General features: G+C 37.5%; 1 protein-coding gene across 8 annotated transcripts in view; it reads left to right on the top strand.

Annotated features, from left to right (window-relative positions):
• Positions 1-1,780: 1,780 nt before the first annotated feature.
• The window catches only part of LOC132610752 (histone-lysine N-methyltransferase ATX2-like), a 51,850-nt gene continuing 33,023 nt past the window's right edge, over positions 1,781-20,607 (top strand). For 5 of the 8 annotated variants that reach the window (XM_060325109.1, XM_060325110.1, XM_060325108.1 and 2 more), the window contains exons 1-25: positions 1,781-3,721; positions 3,809-3,860; positions 3,954-4,028; positions 4,121-4,340; positions 4,601-4,724; positions 4,840-4,944; positions 6,411-6,601; positions 7,064-7,156; positions 7,255-7,352; positions 9,635-9,805; positions 10,142-10,279; positions 10,439-10,486; positions 11,193-11,310; positions 11,389-11,454; positions 11,546-11,607; positions 12,245-12,301; positions 12,770-12,838; positions 12,956-13,154; positions 13,341-13,622; positions 13,929-13,990; positions 14,113-14,190; positions 15,270-15,365; positions 16,486-16,589; positions 16,666-16,812; positions 18,201-18,726. In XM_060325109.1, coding sequence (XP_060181092.1) covers positions 2,274-3,721; positions 3,809-3,860; positions 3,954-4,028; positions 4,121-4,340; positions 4,601-4,724; positions 4,840-4,944; positions 6,411-6,601; positions 7,064-7,156; positions 7,255-7,352; positions 9,635-9,805; positions 10,142-10,279; positions 10,439-10,486; positions 11,193-11,310; positions 11,389-11,454; positions 11,546-11,607; positions 12,245-12,301; positions 12,770-12,838; positions 12,956-13,154; positions 13,341-13,622; positions 13,929-13,990; positions 14,113-14,190; positions 15,270-15,365; positions 16,486-16,589; positions 16,666-16,807 — 4,098 coding nt within the window. In that variant the 5' untranslated portion in view covers positions 1,781-2,273 and the 3' untranslated portion in view covers positions 16,808-16,812; positions 18,201-18,726. The remainder of the gene's footprint in view (positions 3,722-3,808; positions 3,861-3,953; positions 4,029-4,120; positions 4,341-4,600; positions 4,725-4,839; positions 4,945-6,410; positions 6,602-7,063; positions 7,157-7,254; positions 7,353-9,634; positions 9,806-10,141; positions 10,280-10,438; positions 10,487-11,192; positions 11,311-11,388; positions 11,455-11,545; positions 11,608-12,244; positions 12,302-12,769; positions 12,839-12,955; positions 13,155-13,340; positions 13,623-13,928; positions 13,991-14,112; positions 14,191-15,269; positions 15,366-16,485; positions 16,590-16,665; positions 16,813-18,200; positions 18,727-20,607) is intronic. The other 3 variants (XM_060325112.1, XM_060325107.1, XM_060325106.1) reach the window with 2 other exon arrangements.

Below are 20,607 nucleotides of genomic sequence, written 5' to 3'. Positions count from 1 at the left end.
CTGCTTGGTAAAGCAGAGCTTAAAGTTTAAAGATATACTTCTCGAAATAAATGAAAGAACATGAAAACAAATCATTTTCCAAACTTTGGAAATGGCCAGTTGGTCAAGGACTACCTGATGCCTCGGTAGGCACTCCTAGTTAGATAAATGTGACCTCCACCGTAACGACAAAGAGGAAGAACAAATAATAGTAGATGAATTTTGCCAAACATTCTTTCACATTTACCAAGCAGAGCACAATTGCCATGCTGGATCTTGTTTCAAAAACTTCATATCATATACATAAATGGTAACGTCGCTAATAGGATAGGTTAAAGTTCAAACAAGGACCATTTTACTGTATAAGTCGCTATATTATCCTGCAATAGGGCATATGTTTAAGGTTACATATGTACTACTCGCAAACATATCATATTTCATAGCAATTATAGCCTCTTGAATAATATGAGCATACAATATGCAGTTAAGGACCAAAGCATGTCATACTCATAGTTACCTCGATCTCATGTTTCGATACAATGACACCTATAGTTTGAACACAGATGACAACTCCCCCTCTCAACAGCCATCACCAGTCACCACCTTCACACACAGTCCTAGACATATGTCACATGCATTCACCCGTCGAATCACAACTGAAAATAAAAAATGGCACTCACCTAAAAGGAGTTTCAATCTAATAGCTAATTTTCCCGATTGATATCCGTGACAAGGATTTGAAGCAAATTAGCTAGTGCAAGCTTATAAATTAAATCTGCTGCCTTAATGCCTTCTCAATCCTCCATTCATTCCTATTGGTAATTGTGACGAATCAATTGTAATAGAATTCGAAGAAACGTTACAAGACAACAATAGTATTCTTCCTTATTGACGTTTTATGAGAAGTTAAATAAGAAAAAAACGCTACAATAAAACAAAATAGACATATGAGGGAAAAACTATGGAGAAAAGCCAACAAACTAATTTCAAAAAAAGAATATAAATAATAAAGCTGGCCATCGAGAGTGCCACCTATAGATAGATTAAGTTCTTTGAGATCATAGTTAATGGAAAGTATCAATTGACATAACTGTTTCCTACAAATATTGAAGAAACAAAAAGTTCATTAATCAGTAATATGCTAGGTGATTCATTCATCTGACCCTATACTAAGATCACTTATGATTCCGCAATATTTTCTTCATTAATCGCTCCAAGTTCTTTACATTCTATGTAAAGATCATCTCACCGATCGAGAAACTAACTTTGAATTGCCCATTTTTCTCCTATTCTTTACAATCACTTCATCACATTCGACCTAGTTTTCTCTATTTCCATCGGATAAATTAGATACATTCACCGATCGAGAAAACGATTTTGAATTACCCACCTTCCTTTTCTGCTTCTCCTTAAACCTTACACCTACTCTCTTTTCTCCGCCCTCGTTTTAGCCCTCACCGTCGTAATTAAACCCTAATTTCCTCGATCGAGAAGCTAAGGAGTCGTAAAATGACGGTTCATCTCGCTTCCTTTTACACTGACGAGTGTAAAACTGAGAAATAGGGAGTTTCCTTTTTCGTTGATCGTCGGTTTCCAAATTGGGAACGATTTTATGAGCGGCTTTTATCTTTTTACTCCCACTAGCGCCGCCGACGTAAGGTGAGGCAGCAGAGTACACATCGCATAGCGGTATGTACTTTCGCGGAGTAGTGACGTCGTCTCTATCATCATCCACGTCATCTACCTGTAATGGCGGCTTAGATTCACATTTTCCTTTGGTGAAAGAGGAAACGTCATAGAATTGAGAGTAAAAAAAGGAAAAAAAAATCAAATTGATTCGCCCTCGCCACCGTCATTAAACCCTAATTTCACTGATCGAGAAATTGATTTTGAATTAATCACCCTGCTTTCCTACTTCCCCCTACTAGTTCATTCGAGATCTTCAGACATGAATTCAAATTTAGTCGGCAAAAAATGGAGCATTACATTACATTTATAGAAAATGAAACGAATCTTCTCCTTTCCCCTTCATATAAATACGCCGTGTATTGACACCCGGCGGGAAAACTTACATTTTGCCCCAAAACCTTCCTCTTAAAAGTTAAAACCACCACTCTCTCCCCCAATTTCCCTCAATTCTATCGAACCCTAAAAATCCCAAATCCCTCAATTCTTTCGAACCCTAAAATTCCCTTCCAAATTCACTTCAAAATCACTCCTTTACAACCAAAACCAGTGAACAAAATCAAAATCAAATCAAATCGAATTTGATTTTTATTTTTACTCTCAATTCAATGGCGTTACCTCTTTCACCCGAGGAAAACGCCATTTTTAAGCCGCCATTACAGGTAGATGACGTCGATGACGATAGAGACGACGTCACTACTCCGCGGAAGTACGTACCGCTATGCGATGTGTACTCTGCTACCTCCCCTTACGTCGGCGGCGCTAGTGGGAGTAAAAAAGTAAAAGCCGCTCGTAAAATCACTCCCAATTTGGAAACCGACGATCAACGAAAAAGGAAACTTCCGATTACTCAGTTTTACACTCGTCGGTGTAAAAGGAAACGACAGGAACCGTCGTTTTACGACTCGTTAGTTTCTCGATCAGAGAAATTAGGGTTTAATGATAATGGCGAGGGCGAAAATGAGGGCGGAGAAGAGGGAGTAGGTGTAAGATATAAGGAGAAGCAGAAGAGAAAGGTGAGTAATTCAAAATCGTTTTCTCGATCGGTGAATGTAGCTAATTTATCCGATGAAAATAGAGAAAACGAGGGCGAAGGCAATAAAATAGTTGTAAAAAGTAAGAGAAAAGTGGGCAATTCAAAGCTAGATAGAGATAATGGGATAGATGAGGGCGAAGACGAGGAACTGGTTATAAAGAGTAAGGAGAAGCCAAGGAGAAAATTAGGGTTATGTGATGGAAGTAGCGGAGACGAGGGCAGCGACGAGGAAATGGCTTTAAAGAGTAAGGAGAAACTGAAGAGAAAAGTGGGCAAATCAGGGAATTTATGTGATGTAAATAGAGAATACGAGGGCGAAGAAGGGGAAATGGTAATAAAGAGTAAGGGTAAAGTGGGAAATTTAAAGCTAGTTTCTCACTCGTCAAAGTTAGCGATTTTTTCCAATGGAAATAGCGAAGATGAGAGTGACGCGGACGAGGAAATGGTTACAAAGAATAAAGAGAAGCGGAAGCGAAAAGTGGCCAATTCAAAGCTAGGTTCTCACTCGGCAAAATTAACGAATAGAGAAGTCGGGGCCGAAGACAAGGAAATGGCTATAAATAGTAAGGATAAGCAGAAGAGGAATGTGGGAGATTTGAAGCTAGTTTCTCACTCTGGAATTGAGGGCGAAGAAGAGGAAATGGTTATAAAGAATAAGGAGAATTTAGAAGTAGTGAATTTTTGTGTCAAGAGTGAGAGGGACGACGATGGAGAAGATGATGGAGTAGTGGTTGTGAAGCATATTAATAAGAAGAAGGAGAAGAAGAGGAGGAAGTTGGTTAATCCGGAGCTGGCAAATTTGGGGGTAGATGCTAATATAATCGGTCAGTTGAACGAGTCTTGTTCGAGAGGAACTCGAAATAGTGCTGGTAAAAATAAAGTTGACACCAATCACGGTGGTGATGATTGCAAAAATTCTAACTCCACGGGTAACATTAAGAAGCGAAAGGAAAATTGTATTTTGGAGAATCATTTGAACAATAAAAGCTCAGGGTCAAGGCGGACCAAGAAATGGGTTTGGTACATTTTTAACCCTTGTTCAATTTTTTGTTTCGTAAATGTGCATGTTATTATGAATAGAAGTGTTTGAGTTTGTGTGTATTACAGGCTGAGTTTTGAAGGCGTTGATCCCAAGAAATTCATTGGACTACAGTGTAAGGTGGGAGATGGTCGAACTTGGAATAATTAGAATGTACTACGGACGTTTGTTATTATCAGTTTAAGCAACTAATTGGAGATTTTATGTCTATAGGCATATTGGCCATTAGATGCTGATTGGTACACTGGTCGCATAATTGGGTACAACTCGGAGACTGGACGGCATCATGTAATTGATTTTCTGGTTCCTTTTATATTTATATAATTTATGTTTGATCTTTTGACTGACAAGTGTATGAAACATGTTTGAGTCCAATGCAGGTGAAATATGTAGACGGGGATGAAGAGCATTTACTTTTATCAAATGAAAGGATCAAGTTTTCTGTTTCACTTGAGGAGATGAATCGTTTGAAGTTGAGACCCAGCGATACGAGTCCTGAAACTGATGCAATTGATGTTGATGAGATGGTTGTATTAGCTGCTAGTTTGGAGGACTGTGAAGCTCTTGAGCCCGGAGATATTATATGGGCCAAGCTGACTGGTAAATTATGGCTCGCATGTTCTACTTCTGATTATTTCTCAGCTTCTGATAATTTTGGTCTGATTTGCAACTTTATCACATCTACTCATGGTTGCAGTCAGTAAGCAGCTAGGAGCTCTCAAAGTAGAACTAATAACGAAGATAAAACCTTTTTACCAACTTAATTTTGCATGATTGTTTACTTGGAAAAAAGTTTGAGATCAAGATCTCTCAAATGTAGCAACTATCTGGTTTTTCATTGGTTCTATCTGCCAATACAGGTCATGCCATGTGGCCTGCCATTGTTCTAGATGAATCTCTTGCTGGTGGGCGTAAAGGTCTAAACAAAGTTTCAGGGGAAAATTCAGTTCTTGTGCAGTTTTTTGGCACCCATGATTTTGCTAGGTGTGTTATTTGGAATTTTTTTGTGAATGTAATTGGAGCTCTATTTACCATTAAAACAGTAATATGCTCAGTTAATTTCCTTATGGGCTTATGAACCTTTGTTATTGGATTTCAGGGTCAAGTTAAAGCAAGTTATCTCTTTCCTAAGAGGGCTTCTTTCTTCCTTTCACCTCAAGTGCAAAAAACCAAAATTTGTTCAAGGTTTGGAGGAAGCAAAAATGTGAGCCTTGTCGATTTGAGTTACATTTTTTGTGTCATTTCCTTGTTACATAGCCGAGATTAAATGTTTGCTATATTTTGTTGGTCTTTCCCATTTTATGACTGTCGATACTAGAATTGGGAAAAAAAAACTAGGCAGAAATAATTCCCTCAAGATTGATACATACACTGTATACCATTCCTGTGAAAGCTTTGATGATTATAGAGATGGTAGCAGTAGTAGTGTTTTTTTGCGTTTTTAATCCTTTTTTCACATGCATTGAACTTTATGTCCCCACTATACACTATTCAACATGACCTTAGATCTTAAGGCGTCTCATTGGTACCTGGACAGTACTATTTTTTTAATAAAGTGAAGCCAAATAATTCAATGTGTTTCTCGCTAGAATAGTTAGGGGTTAGTTATAGGCTTTTGGTCTTAGTTCACCATAGCAACCCACTTCTACCAATTTTCAGATGTTTGTGTGATATAATTTGCTTCAGTCCTTAAGAAATGTATGAGAGTTCCAGCCAAAACATTGTGATCCATGTGCATTGTACTTGGAAGAACAGAACTTAATAGCACCTGCATTTTTCGGCATAATATTCTGGATTCCTTAAAGTATTAAGATTGGCTAGCAGATGTTACACATTTCTGGTCCCAAAATGGTTTCCTGTTCACTGAAGTTGCAGTATGTGGTATGGTAGCTTACTGGTATAACTATTTCCTGCAGGCCACAAGTTTGGGTTTTAGGTTCTGATTGGTTCTTCAACTTTGGACTGCTGCTCTTTTGATAAACCAGGCAGTGCAACTGCTTGCACACTACTGTTTGTTTTGACAATTCTTCATTAAAAAAACCTATTTGACCTTACAATTACACCCTCCCGAGCATCTCTATTTAATCAGTACCCTCGGAAGAAAAAATCTTTCTTGTTTGTTAACCACAGTATCATTATTATTATTATTCTTTTACATCTCCTTAAGTTTTACTCTAGTTAACAGATAAGTAGATATATTAAACCCATCCAGGCCTAAAATCTATCTAGAATCATTATTTTCCTCAGCATCTGTGTTGGTGGGGATAGCAGGGACATCGTGGAATTAGTCTAGAAGGGTGTTTAGATTGGTTTATTTTAAGAGCTTATTGGCTTTTGAGCTCTTTTCTACTTTTGAGGTGTTGGGTAAAATAAAAAGTGCTTTTAAGCACTTACTTTAGAGCCAAAATTTGGGTATTCCCAACTTATGACTTTTAGCTTTTAGCTTATAATCTTCTTTTAAAAAGCCAGTCCAAACACCCTCTAGACGGGGATAAGCTGGCTAGGACACCACAGTTATAAAAAAAGTTCCTTTTTAATGAAGAAGTTTCCTTTTACCTGTATATATGGTGATGCTGATTTTAATTGTGGCTTGTGTATTTGGGTATGTTCCTAATATTAACTTGGTTGCTAGGTTCGTACTGATTTTATACTTCTAACTTTCTTGATCAGGTATCTTAGTGAACAGAAGCTCTCAAAGAGGATGCTGCGGTTACAGAATCGTATCAATGCAGATAATAATACTGACAGCGAAGAAGATGAAGGCAGTTCTGATTCAGAGGATGAAGGGGGGTTGAGGAGAAAGCTTGAGGATGTCAAAAATTGCCCATTTGAATTGGGGGACTTGCAAGTAGTTAGCCTTGGTATTTTCTTTCTCAAATCTTAGCTGCATACTGATTAGAGAGCAAAATCAATGCAATAATATTCTATTGAATTGAATGTGTGTTATATATTTGGGTTTGAGATTCTTCTAGATGTAATCTGAAACCTTTACCATTCCCCATCCTCGTTGCCCTTTTTACATCATGAGATTTTGATCTCCAATTAGATAATCTGAAATTGCTCCTAGATGGTTTTACTATTTCAGCATATCATAGTCCAACAGTTGATTGAATGGTTTAATCTGATTCTGTGGACATAACTTAATCAGCATGTTGTCCTATGAAAGCCAACTCTTTGACATATTATACACCAAACAGTGGTCTTCATTTTTTTCTATTTTGTCGAGTAACATTCCCTATTCTTGTCAGTTAAGTTGATTTCTCTCTTCACTTAATGTATATTCGATATATATCAGTCTTTTGATTTGCAAATGTCCTTTACAGGTAAAATAGTAGAAGATTCGGATCTCTTTCGAGATGAGAAATTTATCTGGCCAGAAGGTTACACTGCTGTGAGGAAGTTCCCCTCAGTAACAGGTAGCTGATCCTATCTCCCTCTCCAGCAACAGCTCTGCTGTGCCTTATTTTGAATTTAGTGGTATAAAATTAATCATTTCGTTTCCCAATTGAGACAGATCCCGGTGTACGTGTCTCATATAAGATGGAGGTACTGAGAGATCCTGATTTCAGGACACGGCCTTTATTTAGAGTTACATCAGATAGTGGAGAACAGGTATTCTGCAATTCAATGATGTCTAATCAAGTTTTTATTTTTTTCTTTAACTACTTCAGTCATTCATTTGTATGCTATATACTCCTTTGGTTCTGCAATTTTTGACTTACGAAGGCACTGACTATATTATTGTCGCAGTGAATTTTATAGCACGCTTTTGAAACAGTGGAATCCTTGTTCCGATTCTGGATATACTTTCAAAGAATTTCTATCAAAAAGCATATGCTCCATAGCTTTTGAGAGGAATTTTTCTTCTTTCGCCTTTTGATAGGAAATGTTGTGTTAAAAAAGTGGTGCTTGTGGACTTTAAGATGGATACCCCAAGGTTAAATGGTTTAAATCAAAATCAAGCTAAGGACTAGCAGACACAAAAACAGACAGATTTTATTGGACTAAAATATGCTCATTATGATTGTTGGTTAGATGATAAAGAACTATTTTTGTTTGGTAAGATGGGTACCTAAAGAGCAGATAGAGCCAACCATACTCCAAGATTGAAGTAAAGGACTGCAAAGTGGAGGATACGACCAGATGAATTGCATTCAATTAAAATGTCCATTGAGGATATCAAGCACTTTGAGATCCCATAGGAATATCTGGAGAAGGATATAAGTTCTTACTTTATGCTCTATTTAGATACTCCAGTTGAATGCGTAAAACTGTTTTTTGTCCCTTTTTTCCTCTTTCCAGATGAAGTAATAAGTTTATTGATCTGGGTGGTAGACATCTCAGACGCTAGGAACTTTGCTTATGGAGCTATCCAACCAAACTTTGAAATTCCAGTGTTCCACTAGATCCCAGTATTTATGGTTGCTTCCAAATCTTAAGTCTGGTTAGATCTCTCTTTCATGTGACCTTAAACTACCAGTTGTACTCTAGCTCAATTTAGCATGGTATTCTGTAGATGTTAGGAGATGTGAATCTCAATTTGCATACATCCAACACCATCTGTTCCCCCAAAACTTGCCCTTCTCCCTTCTCTACCTTAAAAGTAATGTTACCACTAAATTCTTTCCACCACTTCAAATTCCTCCACAGGCTGCTGGCTAGGGGAAGTGTGATATTTTAGTCCTCCAACCCCTTTACACAATTCCGTATTTTTTTGCTATCACCTAGACTGTGATGCTCTATTCAAATCTCGGAAACCATTCATTTTCCTGATAGGGTCTTGTTAATAACCCAAATATATATTTCACCCCAAGATTATCCAACTCTTTGGCGTCGTAACGTCTCCCATGAACCAAGTGAAACTTCTTAGCACCCTATGTCGATTCCATAGATAGTTTCCTTGAAGTCTTAACTCTTAACAATTTAGCTTTAACTCTGGCCCCTGCTTGTAACTCAAAGAATGTGGCAACGGATGGTGGTGTACTCTTGATTAGTACTTCCGTTCCTCCTTTTGATCAATAATATTGTTTATGGCTGCAAGATAAGGTAAATAGTTTTATAACTTTCTTTATTTGCCGACAATCTCGTAAGCAAGGTCTTAAAAATGGAATCAACAAGGTTTACGAAAATTAAGGTCTTGAGCCTACAAATGTATGGAGCATGTAGATCAAATTGTAGATCTATTAGGAACTCTGTAACTTTTTGGAGGTACCCGGCATATCCTTAATGCTGAGGAATACAGCCTTACCACTTTCGAAAATAGGGAAAAATGCCAGGAACTTACGCTTCAATGAATTTGGATTCTGATGATATACATGTGAATCACCCGTCAGACTGATGTATCTTTTGTATGTCAGACTATGAACAAAACAACTTGTTCTTGCAAAACATCTTAGGCTTTTTTGATTAAATTCTATGGCATGCCTCTTCTGGTTTGACTTGGTGTGCAAAGTGTCTTAGTGGAATGCAATCGTGACAGGTCTGTCTTTGCTTGATTGTTTTAATTAAGCTCAAACTTGGTTTGATTTTATGTATGAGGCTCAAGCTTGAGCTTTGAAAGATTATTACCTGCTACCTTTCTGTGATCCTTATTTGAAATATGGGCTCTTGAACTGTTGAACTTGTGATGAATTGCCGAGTGTCTATGCTGGTGCTTTTCTGCGTTTATCCTAACAGGGGTTAATGTGACACATTAGTATCTAGTTCTTAAAAACACATGTTATGTTCTCTACCACATTAGCTTGTTACCATTTTCTCTCTTCAAGGGGAATAGCTGGTTGTTTTTGTTTTTCTTATCTGGCATCTGTTTTGCTTTTGAATAGGCATTAATGTTTTGGCTACTGATGTTGAGAGAAGCATTAATGTGAGTCACTGTGGTGCACTTGTTTTTGCAGTTTAAGGGATCTACACCATCTGCTTGCTGGAATAAAGTTTACAAACGGATGAGGAAGACACAAGTTGACAATTTTGACGAATCAGTATCTGGCGGTGAAAGTGAAAGGACTTTTGGATCGGGTTCTCATATGTTTGGCTTTTCTCATCCTGAAATTTTGAAACTTATAAAGGTATGTTAAGTTTTTCTTCTGTCCAATTTTGTTTTTTATGGTGGTTTTGTTTTTTCAATTTCTGTTTACTGTCTAATTATTGAAAGTCTAGGCATTGAGCTCAAGTGACTTTGCAGTTGTTTTAGTAGAGTCTTATTTTGCCGAGAGATGCATAGACAGGTTTACAGTTTTAACTTTATTATTAAGTGATTAGTTATTAATTTGTGTCAGAATCGAAGGGTTGCCGAATAACTTTTATTTTTTTGGCAACTAACTTATTTGTATTGAAAAGCATTGTTCTATCTTTGGCTTATTTCTTTTTCTCCAGTTTCTAAAACATATATATTGCACTGCCAGGAATTATCAAACTCCAGGCTTCTCGCAAAATCATTGAAATTGGCGTCTTCGAAAAATCAAGGCCTGCCTGCTGGATATAGGCCTGTCCGCGTTAAGTGGAAAGATCTGGACAAATGCAACGTTTGCCATATGGATGAGGTTATAAACTGCTTTCGTTTTGTATGCTCTTTCTTCTTTCAACCAATAAGTTGTTTTTGAGATGACTCTTGTTTATTTTGGTGTTCATGTTATATGATTAGTGAAGTTGCATCTTGATGATCCATAGCTTTATGCTGATGTAGATTATTTCTCTTACAGGAGTATGAGAATAATTTGTTTTTGCAGTGTGACAAATGTCGAATGATGGTGAGTATACTCCTCTCATTCTCTCCATTCTTTTGGGACCAGAAAATAATAGTATCTTTTCCCTTTCTTCTTTAGAATCAGAGCGTTTCTAGCTTGGTAATTCTCTTACCCACACATCTATTGCGCCGGATGTTATAGCTGCCAATTTTCATTAAACTCTACATGTGTGTGTGTGTATATATATATGTATGTTTTAATTTGTTATTGATCAACGCGGCAATTTGCTGATCATGTCAAAAATGACTATTTAGCACTGGAAGCAGCCACTAATGCTTGCATTAGGTTGTCTACATCACACCCTTGAGGTGCGGCCCTTCCCTAGACCCTGCTAACGCGGGATGCTTTGTGCACCGGGCTTCCCCTTTTACTTATGATGCTTCCATCAACTGAAAACTACAACATTCCTGACATTAAATCTCTTGTTTTTCCTTTGAAAGATTTGTCTACATATTGCTGCCCTTTGGCACATGCACTTGGTGGTCATAAAATATTTGGTGGAGTGATCTGGATAGACTTATCTATCATTTGATTTGACTCTGTTTTACCTCCCAATGGGTGCTAGAACGTTTGTTACAATGTGCTATGCTGATTGACGTTCTTTTTTTCTTTTGATATTAGAGTGATACTATTTGTGCTTTTAATTGGGATTCAATATTTGATTCCTTTCTTCCGGGTTAAAATTCTTTGCTGGTGATTATGTGTTCAGGTCCACGCTAGATGCTATGGGGAACGGGAGCCTATGGATGGAGTACTTTGGTTATGCAATTTGTGTCGTCCAGGGGCTCCAGTAGTTCCTCCCCCTTGTTGCCTGTGCCCTGTTATTGGTACTTCCTTTTGCTTGCATTTTCACTCCTTTTACCCTGCTCTTTTCCTGACTGGTGTGTCTTATTTTAAATATATAGGCGGTGCTATGAAGCCTACAACTGATGGACGTTGGGCTCATCTTGCTTGTGCCATTTGGATACCAGGTATTATTTTTTCTTCTTTTTGTCACATTGCTGACTTCTTGTTGTTCTAGATGAGTGTTTCAGTTCACTGATTATCTTTACCATGATTCAGAAACCTGCTTATCTGATATAAAGAGAATGGAGCCGATTGATGGTTTGAGAAGGATCAGCAAGGTACTATTCCAGTTTTATTTGACTTTCATCATTGTCTAAACACACTTCAGTATTTTCATCTTTTGTTGTTTGCACCTGTAAAGGTGTCCAACCATGATTTGTCAGGAATCAAGTCATAATTGTCTATATGTCTTTGACTTAATGATGATGCATGGATATGACTTCCCCCTTGATTGAGCATGCTCCGTATGTCATATGGCTATACTATTAATAACGCCCAAGTCCCATAGGATAACTTTGTTAGTGTCTAATTTTATGTACCCAAGATTGCCCTATAATATAATTACCTTGTATAGTGATAATTCCAGATTTCCAGTATACCCCACTTTCTTATTTTTATCCATTATGCACTATAACTATTCCTAAAAATTTCTTGAAATCATAAGCCAGTTTTCACTTTTAATTCTTAGCAGTATATTTTGAAGGCACAATTAATTTTTCTAACAGGACTTTCAGAATATCTACCAGAATTACTTACAGCTGTCATTATATTAGATCTTGCTGATTTATGCAATTAATTTTCATTGCTTAATTATCAAAAGAAAGAAAAAGTATTTTCTTGTGGAAGGCATCCACATACATAGGGTGTGCCGTGATTTCTTCTGATAATCTCTTCTTCTGTTATTGTTTTGTTTAGGATCGCTGGAAGCTCTTGTGTAGCATCTGTGGTGTTCCTTATGGAGCTTGCATTCAGGTAACCTTGGGGTTGTTTTTCATCCTAACCCCGTCTCAGTGTATTAGGAGATAACAAGCATAGCTTTAATTTTTTATTCTCTGTTATGTTTCTTCATGGCTGTCTTTCAAAAGCTAATCCTTAGGACTTCTGTTAATTGCTCAGTAAAATAGATTCTGTTAATTGTGGCTTATAATATATAATATTTAGCTCTAATTTGATAGTCATCGGCTGATCCTCTATCGAAATGGAATCTGCTCTTTTTTTCTGCATCTTGTTTATGAGTTCTGCCGTCTTTCTTTCTCTCTCACATTATCTTTCTTCCTTCTTTCTTTATCTTTTTTTTTTCTTTTCCTTCCATTCTGTATACTATTAGTTTGACCTTTTGGGGGAGGAACTGGCATCCATATCACTATGATTGAGTACTGCTCTGTCTATATTTCTCCAGCTCACTTGTTAATTTATTGCCCTCCTTACCTTGTGATGTAGTGCTCAAACCATACATGTCGGGTGGCTTATCATCCTCTTTGCGCACGGGCTGCTGGCTTCTGTGTTGAGGTGATTTCTTTATATTATAGTGCTCAGAAGTGTTTTTTATGTATTTATGAATTCTGTGTTACCTTTTATCCTGTTTGCTATGCTAACCTATGTTCTGTTGATTTTGACATTTTATAGCTTGAGGATGAAGACAGATTGCATTTAATCCCTATGGATGATGATGAAGAGGGTCAGTGCATTCGGTTGCTTTCTTTCTGCAGGAAGCATAGAGCTGTATCTAATGACCGTCCTGCTGTTGATGAGTGTGTCGGACAAAAAGCTTGTGGATATTCAGACTATACTCCTCCATCAAATCCTTCTGGATGTGCTCGCAGTGGTGTGCTATTCTTTCTTATTCTCCATTAGTATTTATGCGTCTCAGTTTTGTTATTCTGTTATCTGCAATTTTATGAATGATATTTGGTTAATGCTTATATTGATGGCATCTTTTGGTACTATTTTCTGTGCGCAACTGTGAAGCAGAACATTTTGTGATTCCTAATCTCTGATTGTCATTGAATAGAGCCTTACAATTATTTTGGAAGAAGAGGAAGAAAAGAACCTGAAGTCCTTACAGCTGCATCTTTGAAGCGCTTGTATGTAGAAGATAGGCCATATTTGGTTGGTGGCCATAGTCAGCACGATCAATCAAGCGACACATTATCTTCATCATTTGCTGGTTCTAGATACAGTGTTGACCTTCAAAAGCTAAGGTGTTCACAGCTCGATGTGTCAAGGAGCATCCTTTCCATGGTTGAGAAATACAACTTCATGAAAGAAACCTTTAGAAAAAGACTGGCATTTGGTAAGCTAAATATATTGTATGCGTTAACTATCTGAAGCAAATTTGTGCTGTATACACCTGCAATCTTATTCTTATCCTTTAATTGTGCCTTTCACTGTCTGGGAGCTCTGTCGTGTTATTGCTCATGGTAGACATAGAGTAACTGGTTAAATAAAGCCGAAAGTAGATCCGTTTGAATATTCTGCTATTCCCTAACTAGATTATTTTGCTAGCTGATGCTACTTTGAGCCTCCTTTGTACTCTTGGTATCACCACTATTCCTCATCTCAAGTTATAATTTATTTTTGAGATTGTCATTGCCTCCAGGGAAATCTGGAATACATGGATTTGGCATCTTTACCAAGCTCCCTCATAAAGCGGGAGACATGGTAATTCGTCCCTTTCTTTTTATTACGGTGATATGATTTGTGAGCAAGTAGCTATATTCATGCTTATATTCTTTTGTTTGAAAGTTTCAAGACCAGGGACTGACAATCCCTTTTCGTGATAGGTAATTGAATACACTGGAGAACTTGTTAGACCTTCTATTGCTGACCGAAGGGAGCATCTAATTTACAACTCACTAGTGGTGAGAACTATCCGTATCTGACTTCGTTTTATGCTTTTATTGAGCCGGGGGTCTTTCGGAAACAGCCGTCCTACCTTGGTAGGAGTCAGGTCTGCGTACACTCTACCCTCCCCAGACCCTACGATGTGGGATTTCACTGGGTTGTTGTTGTTGTTGTTGTTGTTGTTGTAGTGGTGAGAACTATATCTTGGCTTATGATTTTGCATGTTGCTTGGTCATTCTTGTGGTTTCTAAATGGTCATCTTTCTTATTTCCATTGTAGCAGTTTATTTGTTTGGTTATTGAAGATATAGTTTTGAACACTGGTCGGAGAGAAATGTAATCTTTATCACTTCCAATGAGTGTAATCCAGAAAATACAATATGTGCCCCAACTAGACCTTCCTAACTCCAAATAGCTCACTGTTAGTTGGCCATTATTAGGAGTGATTGGTGGAGAAGTACAATTGATGGCTGGAAACCTCTAAAATTGCATCTTCTGCATATGCCCCCTTTTTCTTGGAAACAAGGAGCATTTGCATTCACTAGAGGCGAATTGATATTTTCTAATTTTATGCTAAGCATATTTTTTAACCAAGACATGCGTAATATTTTTTTTTCTTTTTATGTCAGATAACCTGATATTCTTTTTGAGGTGCTCTTATCTTAGCAATCATTGTGGGTTCATGTGTATCAGCAATAAGGGTTACATTCCATGAATACCTGTAGTAGGAAATATGTGAGATCCATAAATAAACTTATTCCTAAGGCTTGAAAATTGTACTTAAAAAAGTAAAATTGCGTTGCTCCGCATAGGACATTTGGTCACAAAAAATAAATTGTTGGTAATCATGTAACTTGTTTTGGTCAAAGGTCAATGCTTAAGACCTAGTAGTTGGAGTATTTATTGAAAGATGTTAAGATACCTTTGTGCTTCATTTTTTGATAAATAGATCCTATGCACTTCATAAGCATCCCTTTTCGATTTTGCTTGGCCCATTTTTGTGGACTAGCTTGATGAAGGATCTAAGCTGCTTCAGTTAGTGATTTGGTGGAAAATATCTTGTTGCACCATAATATGACATGATTTTCTACTCTCAGGGTGCTGGAACATACATGTTTCGGATTGATGATGAGCGTGTTATAGATGCCACAAGGGCTGGAAGCATTGCACATTTGATCAACCATTCATGTGAAGTACGTAAAATCCTTCTTTACCTATTTCCCTGTTTCTTTGATGATTTTATTCTCTTGGGGGTAAAATTTTCTTTCCGCACTAGATGCAAAACACCCGCATTACATGAACAAAGACTCCATCATTTGTTTTCTGCAATAAACATGGGCCTGGAAACAGACTTGTGGAGGGTCTTTTTCAATTGAGTTGACAAATAATAATGGTGTATTATTGAAACATCTTTATTAATACATGCTTTAATACATATTCTGTTCTTACAAGTATTATTCTGTGAGATTACATACGCACGGATGCATATGCATAAACGAAGCTTAACAAGCTAATTGGAGCTTATCACGCACAAGATAACTCCTTATGCTGGGTCTCCTCAATAATGTCTAAATTCAGATCCATCTTTTAATGGTTTCAGGATTTGTTGTGACCTTAGATCCGTGAGAAGGATAGAATGTTTTCTTTTGAAAGATTAACTTTAATTATATCGGGGAACAACATTTGTTTGTTAAGTCTAAGCTTTCCTGTTGTGTTCCGGGGAGGAACAGACAAGAAGTTCATCCATTGAAGTTGAAGTAGTTTCAATACTTCATCGATTTTAGTATTCTTATAAGGACTTTAAGATGGCATGAGAATGCTATGTGCTGATACATAAGCCTTTGCCTGACATGTCAGTTATTAATCCTTCCGTCCCAATTTATGTGACACTTTCCTTTTTAGTCAGTCCAAAAAATAATGACACCTTTTGAACAATTTGACTTTAAATTTTCCATTTTTACTCTTAATAAAGTGATTAATAGCCACAAGTATCTATTGGCTTATTTTAAAGCTCAAGTTTCAAAAGTCTTCTGTTCATTCTTAAACTCCGTTCCCAGTCAAACACCTTCAGATAAATTGGGATGAAGGGAGTACTTTATGTTGTTATGGAGTGGGATCTAAGCATAATTTATCATATGGGTAAACACATCTGGATTCCTGGTTGAGATCCAATTATATGTTTCATTGGCAAGTTAATGGGTTTATTTAGAAAATTTGCTACAATGGAGAATGTATTGGTGGTTTTGGTTGTTCGTAACTGAGAAGACATTCTGTAATTGATCTCCAATTTCACAACTTTCACTTTTCGTGCAGCCAAATTGCTACTCAAGGGTTATAAATGTCAACAGTAATCCACATATAATTATATTTGCCAAACGAGATATTAAACAATGGGAAGAACTGACATATGATTACAGGTTTTTCCCTCATCTTACTCTAGTATTTTATCACTCCCATCTGTTGTGTGCTAAATTGTATTTGTTCATGTTGCAGATTCTTCTCTATCGATGAACAACTCGCGTGTTATTGTGGGTTCCCAAGATGCCGAGGTGTAGTGAATGATACTGAAGCTGAGGAACGAATGGCAAAGCAGTATGCACCACGCAATGAGTTAATAGACTGGGGAGGAGAATAAAAGAGGTTTGTAAATCTGTTGTTGCTTTATTATCCATGAGTGCAGATTAGCTCAATCTGTATGATGGTGGTTATTAATTTTTCATGTTGTTTCTATTGTTTTTCGCGTATGTCAGTTCTGGCTAGTAATGATATACAAAGTTAGTAGCATGAAAAATCAGGCTGTTCCATTGCAGCTCTTTGAGAAGGACTTTGAGAATAATCTGTTCAGCTCATCCTATTCTCTACCTCACTGACAACTCGCCAGTACAATCTTTAACTTTATAGTAGTGTGTTTAGAAAATAATATGGAATATATATTAGATATATAAATGCCATAAAGCTATAAAATAAGGGAGCTATTACTAGTGTGGGAATAGTCGGAGACAAAAAGAAGTTTCCTATACTGTGGGTTTACACCAAAGTTCAATGTTGGCTCCGTACTTGTTTACCCTTGTTATGAAGCTAGCAAAAGTGTCAACCCAAAATCTTGAGCTATGGAAAACTAGTCTAGAGAGCAAGAATTTTAAGTTAAGTAGAAGCAAGACTAAATATATGCATTTCGAGTTTAGCTTAGCATAAGAAGAGCGAAGTTGATGTGAGATAAGATAGGATTGTGGTGCATAAATGTAAACACTTTATATATCTAGGCTCAATGTTTCCCAGAGGACTGTTTGATAGCTGAAGACGGCACACACAGGATTTGGATTGGCAATGTTATGGGAGTGAGCGAGCCTTTGAAGTCCAACATATCCATAAGATGATGAAATGAGTGTGTCTAAGATGGAAGTGGGTCCATACAAGATTTTAGAAATGATCACATTTTGCAAAATAAAAGTAGAGAAAGTCACTTGAGATGGTTTGTCGTGTCTTGTATTGAACTGTAGATGCACTGATTCATAGGTGTAAAACCATACGTGATTGAGTTTGTCTCGGAAGAAACTACATTTCCTATAAATTTATGTTGACTCGGTGCAAATAAGGGTAGAATGCAAGAAAATCCATTTAGGCGGTACCAATTAGTTGTGATTAAGGTTTAGTTCCCTAGGAGCCTTTTACTCTGGTCACAGATTTGATGGTACTACATGCTAGATGGTTTTTTACCGTCAAATCATATTATCAGAGATTGCGAGAGAGGAATCATTTTTTCACGTCAGTCTATTTTGATTCCTAGGGCACTTAGGAACATCAGTGAGAGTTCTCTTTTCTACCTTTTGTTATCTTGGGTTTTGGTGTCTTCTTGTGCACTGCCCTTTCCGTAGTTGTATTCTGGTTCGTCTAGCACATCAATTCATGTGTTTACAAAGTGCCGGTTGCTGAAAGTAACCTCATTCGTTATCTAGTTCATCAACTTTTCACTCATATCATCGTCGTCGTGTTTTCCATATACTGATAACAGTTTACCTCTTGTGCAGAAATTCTCCCTTCGAAGTGACGCGTCTTTGGTCGCTTGCTCCTTCTTGCGGTATTGCCAACTTCTACCTGGTTCAGATGCCCGTATATTGCTCCAGGGCTAGTGATTTTCTTCTGCCTTTTGTGCTTAGGCTTGAGTTGTTCTGGAACTTCTTTGCGGCTTTATACATTCCTCCGCTTCTCGTTCTGATCATGGGCGTCTCTGTACAGAATTGCCCAATTAGTCTGTCTATTCTTTCTATTCACTTATGTCTTCCTCAGTCAGTACCCATACTGCCTAATTCTCTAAGAAATTTGAGATGTTGTCAATGCAATGAAGATGCCATTCTCTGAATCTCGAGCTTTTTTTTTGCGGGTGTGATCAACCATGTGTACAATTTTAAGCCTCAATTTTCTTCAACATCCAGGAGTAAAGGCCTCAGAGCGGGGAAAAGACTGGTTGAAGGAAATACGTTTTCTTTAGCTCATAGTTCCTTAAATAATCTCCTCTCGCCTCAGAGATATGTAATTCTGATGAGAAGTTAGAAAGTAATGAGCTTTCCTTAGGCTGTAGTTATGATATAATTCATTGTCTAAGCATTCATCAGGAAATATGCATCGTGCATGTTGAACTAACATAGCACATTTTAGGGCAAACCATAACATTTTGAAGGATATAGTGCCTTGCATCTTTTTCATGACAATGATGGATTTCAGGATGAACTATGGGTAGTAGTAGTCCGTTTAGACTCTATCCGTCTACTTAGTCCTTCTATTTTGGTCCAAAATATGTGTCCACTTACATAATCAAGAAGGAATTAACTTTATTTTTTATATTTGCCCCTATTTATAGGCAAGAGTCTTAATAATTTAGGGTAGTCTAGTCAAAGTACCTATTTTTTTTTTCTTTCTATAAGGTAGTGTTTTCTTAAGGGTGTGAAAATGGATGAGTGGACAGTTATTTTGAGCCGGAGGGAGTACTATTTTGATTAGTCTGCGGACGGGTAATTTCTTGGGAGGGAAGTTTGGGTGTGTTACCGTTTGTAACTAAAGTTAGGCAGTTGGAGGTGTATGCTTCCTTAGTCCATTCTTCCTCTACTATGTTTTTGTGCTAAGTTAATAAAGCTAAAGGATGTATAACAATACCTACCATTTGGTTGGGTTTTCATTCAGAAAGTATTAGAGCTTGAGTGGAGAAATCATGTAGTTTGACTGGAAGTTGTCCAAAGGCCAAGGACCGAGATTTGTCAAAAGATTTTGGTGCTTGAGAGCTTTCCTGGTACTATGAAGAACCTTGCCCTCTTGCCAGATTGACGAAGAACATGTTTCTTCTCGCTGCGCACTAGTAGGAGTAGAATCTCTTTCAACTTTGAAAGGACAAGTAGACTGGAGATTCTCCTTTGACCTATTCCTAGCATTACAACTAGTACCTACGATTGAAACTTCACTTTTCAAGTAGGTAGAGAAGGAATGAGGATGACCTAACTGACACCAGTGAAAATGGTGAGACTCCTAATGCGAAGTTCTGTTAATGATCCTTTATTTCAATCTACTTCTGTACTTGTTGTATATGCAGCATCTTTCCTTTTGGACGTGACAAATGATAATATTTTATACAACTCACTGTTTTTAAAAACAATTCTAGTTATTTAAACAATCAACTGAAAAATGTAATTATTACCCTTCCATTTCAAAAAAATAAATAAATTGTAATTACACCTCCAACCCCACCCACCCCTACCCACTCTCTACACCTACCCCACCAATACTAACTACCTTTGTCATCACAATCACCACCACCCCAGCCCCCCTCCCAACCCCCACCCCACCTACCCACCCACCTGCTCCACCCACCACCCCATTCCACCACCACTAAATAGTCAATCTTAAGTTAAGATATACTCCCTCTGTTTCAATTTATGTGAACCTATTTCCTTTTAGTCCGTGCCAAAATGAATGACCTCTTTCTTCATTTGGAAAAAAAATTACTTTATGAAATGATTTACAGCCACAAATATTCAAGACTTATTTTGAACCACAAGTTTCAAAAGTCTTTTCCTCTTTCTTAAATGTCGTGTCCAGTCAAATGGGTTCACATAAATTGAAACGGAAGGAGTATATTTATTTACTGAGTAATACCTTGAACGTGGGATTCTTTGAGATTTCATTCAATCTATTAATAATTTGTATGCCCTTTTGCCATCACCACTGTCAACCACCACCGTCGCCAATCACCAGTTGCCACCACCACCCACCACCCACCACCTCTAACATCACAACCACATTGGTAACTACCACCACTAGCAACCATTACTGTCAGTCGCTATCACACCTACCACCTCCATCATTATAATTATATCAACCACCGTCGTTGCCACCGCTGCTGCGGTAGATGTCGCCGTTGCCACTTACTACTAACCATCTCTACCA

Source organism: Lycium barbarum, chromosome 9 (assembly GCF_019175385.1).
Source record: "Lycium barbarum isolate Lr01 chromosome 9, ASM1917538v2, whole genome shotgun sequence".
NCBI lineage: Eukaryota > Viridiplantae > Streptophyta > Magnoliopsida > Solanales > Solanaceae > Lycium > Lycium barbarum.
Note: the sequence above shows the minus strand (reverse complement) of the source record. Positions and strands in the feature narration are given on the sequence as shown.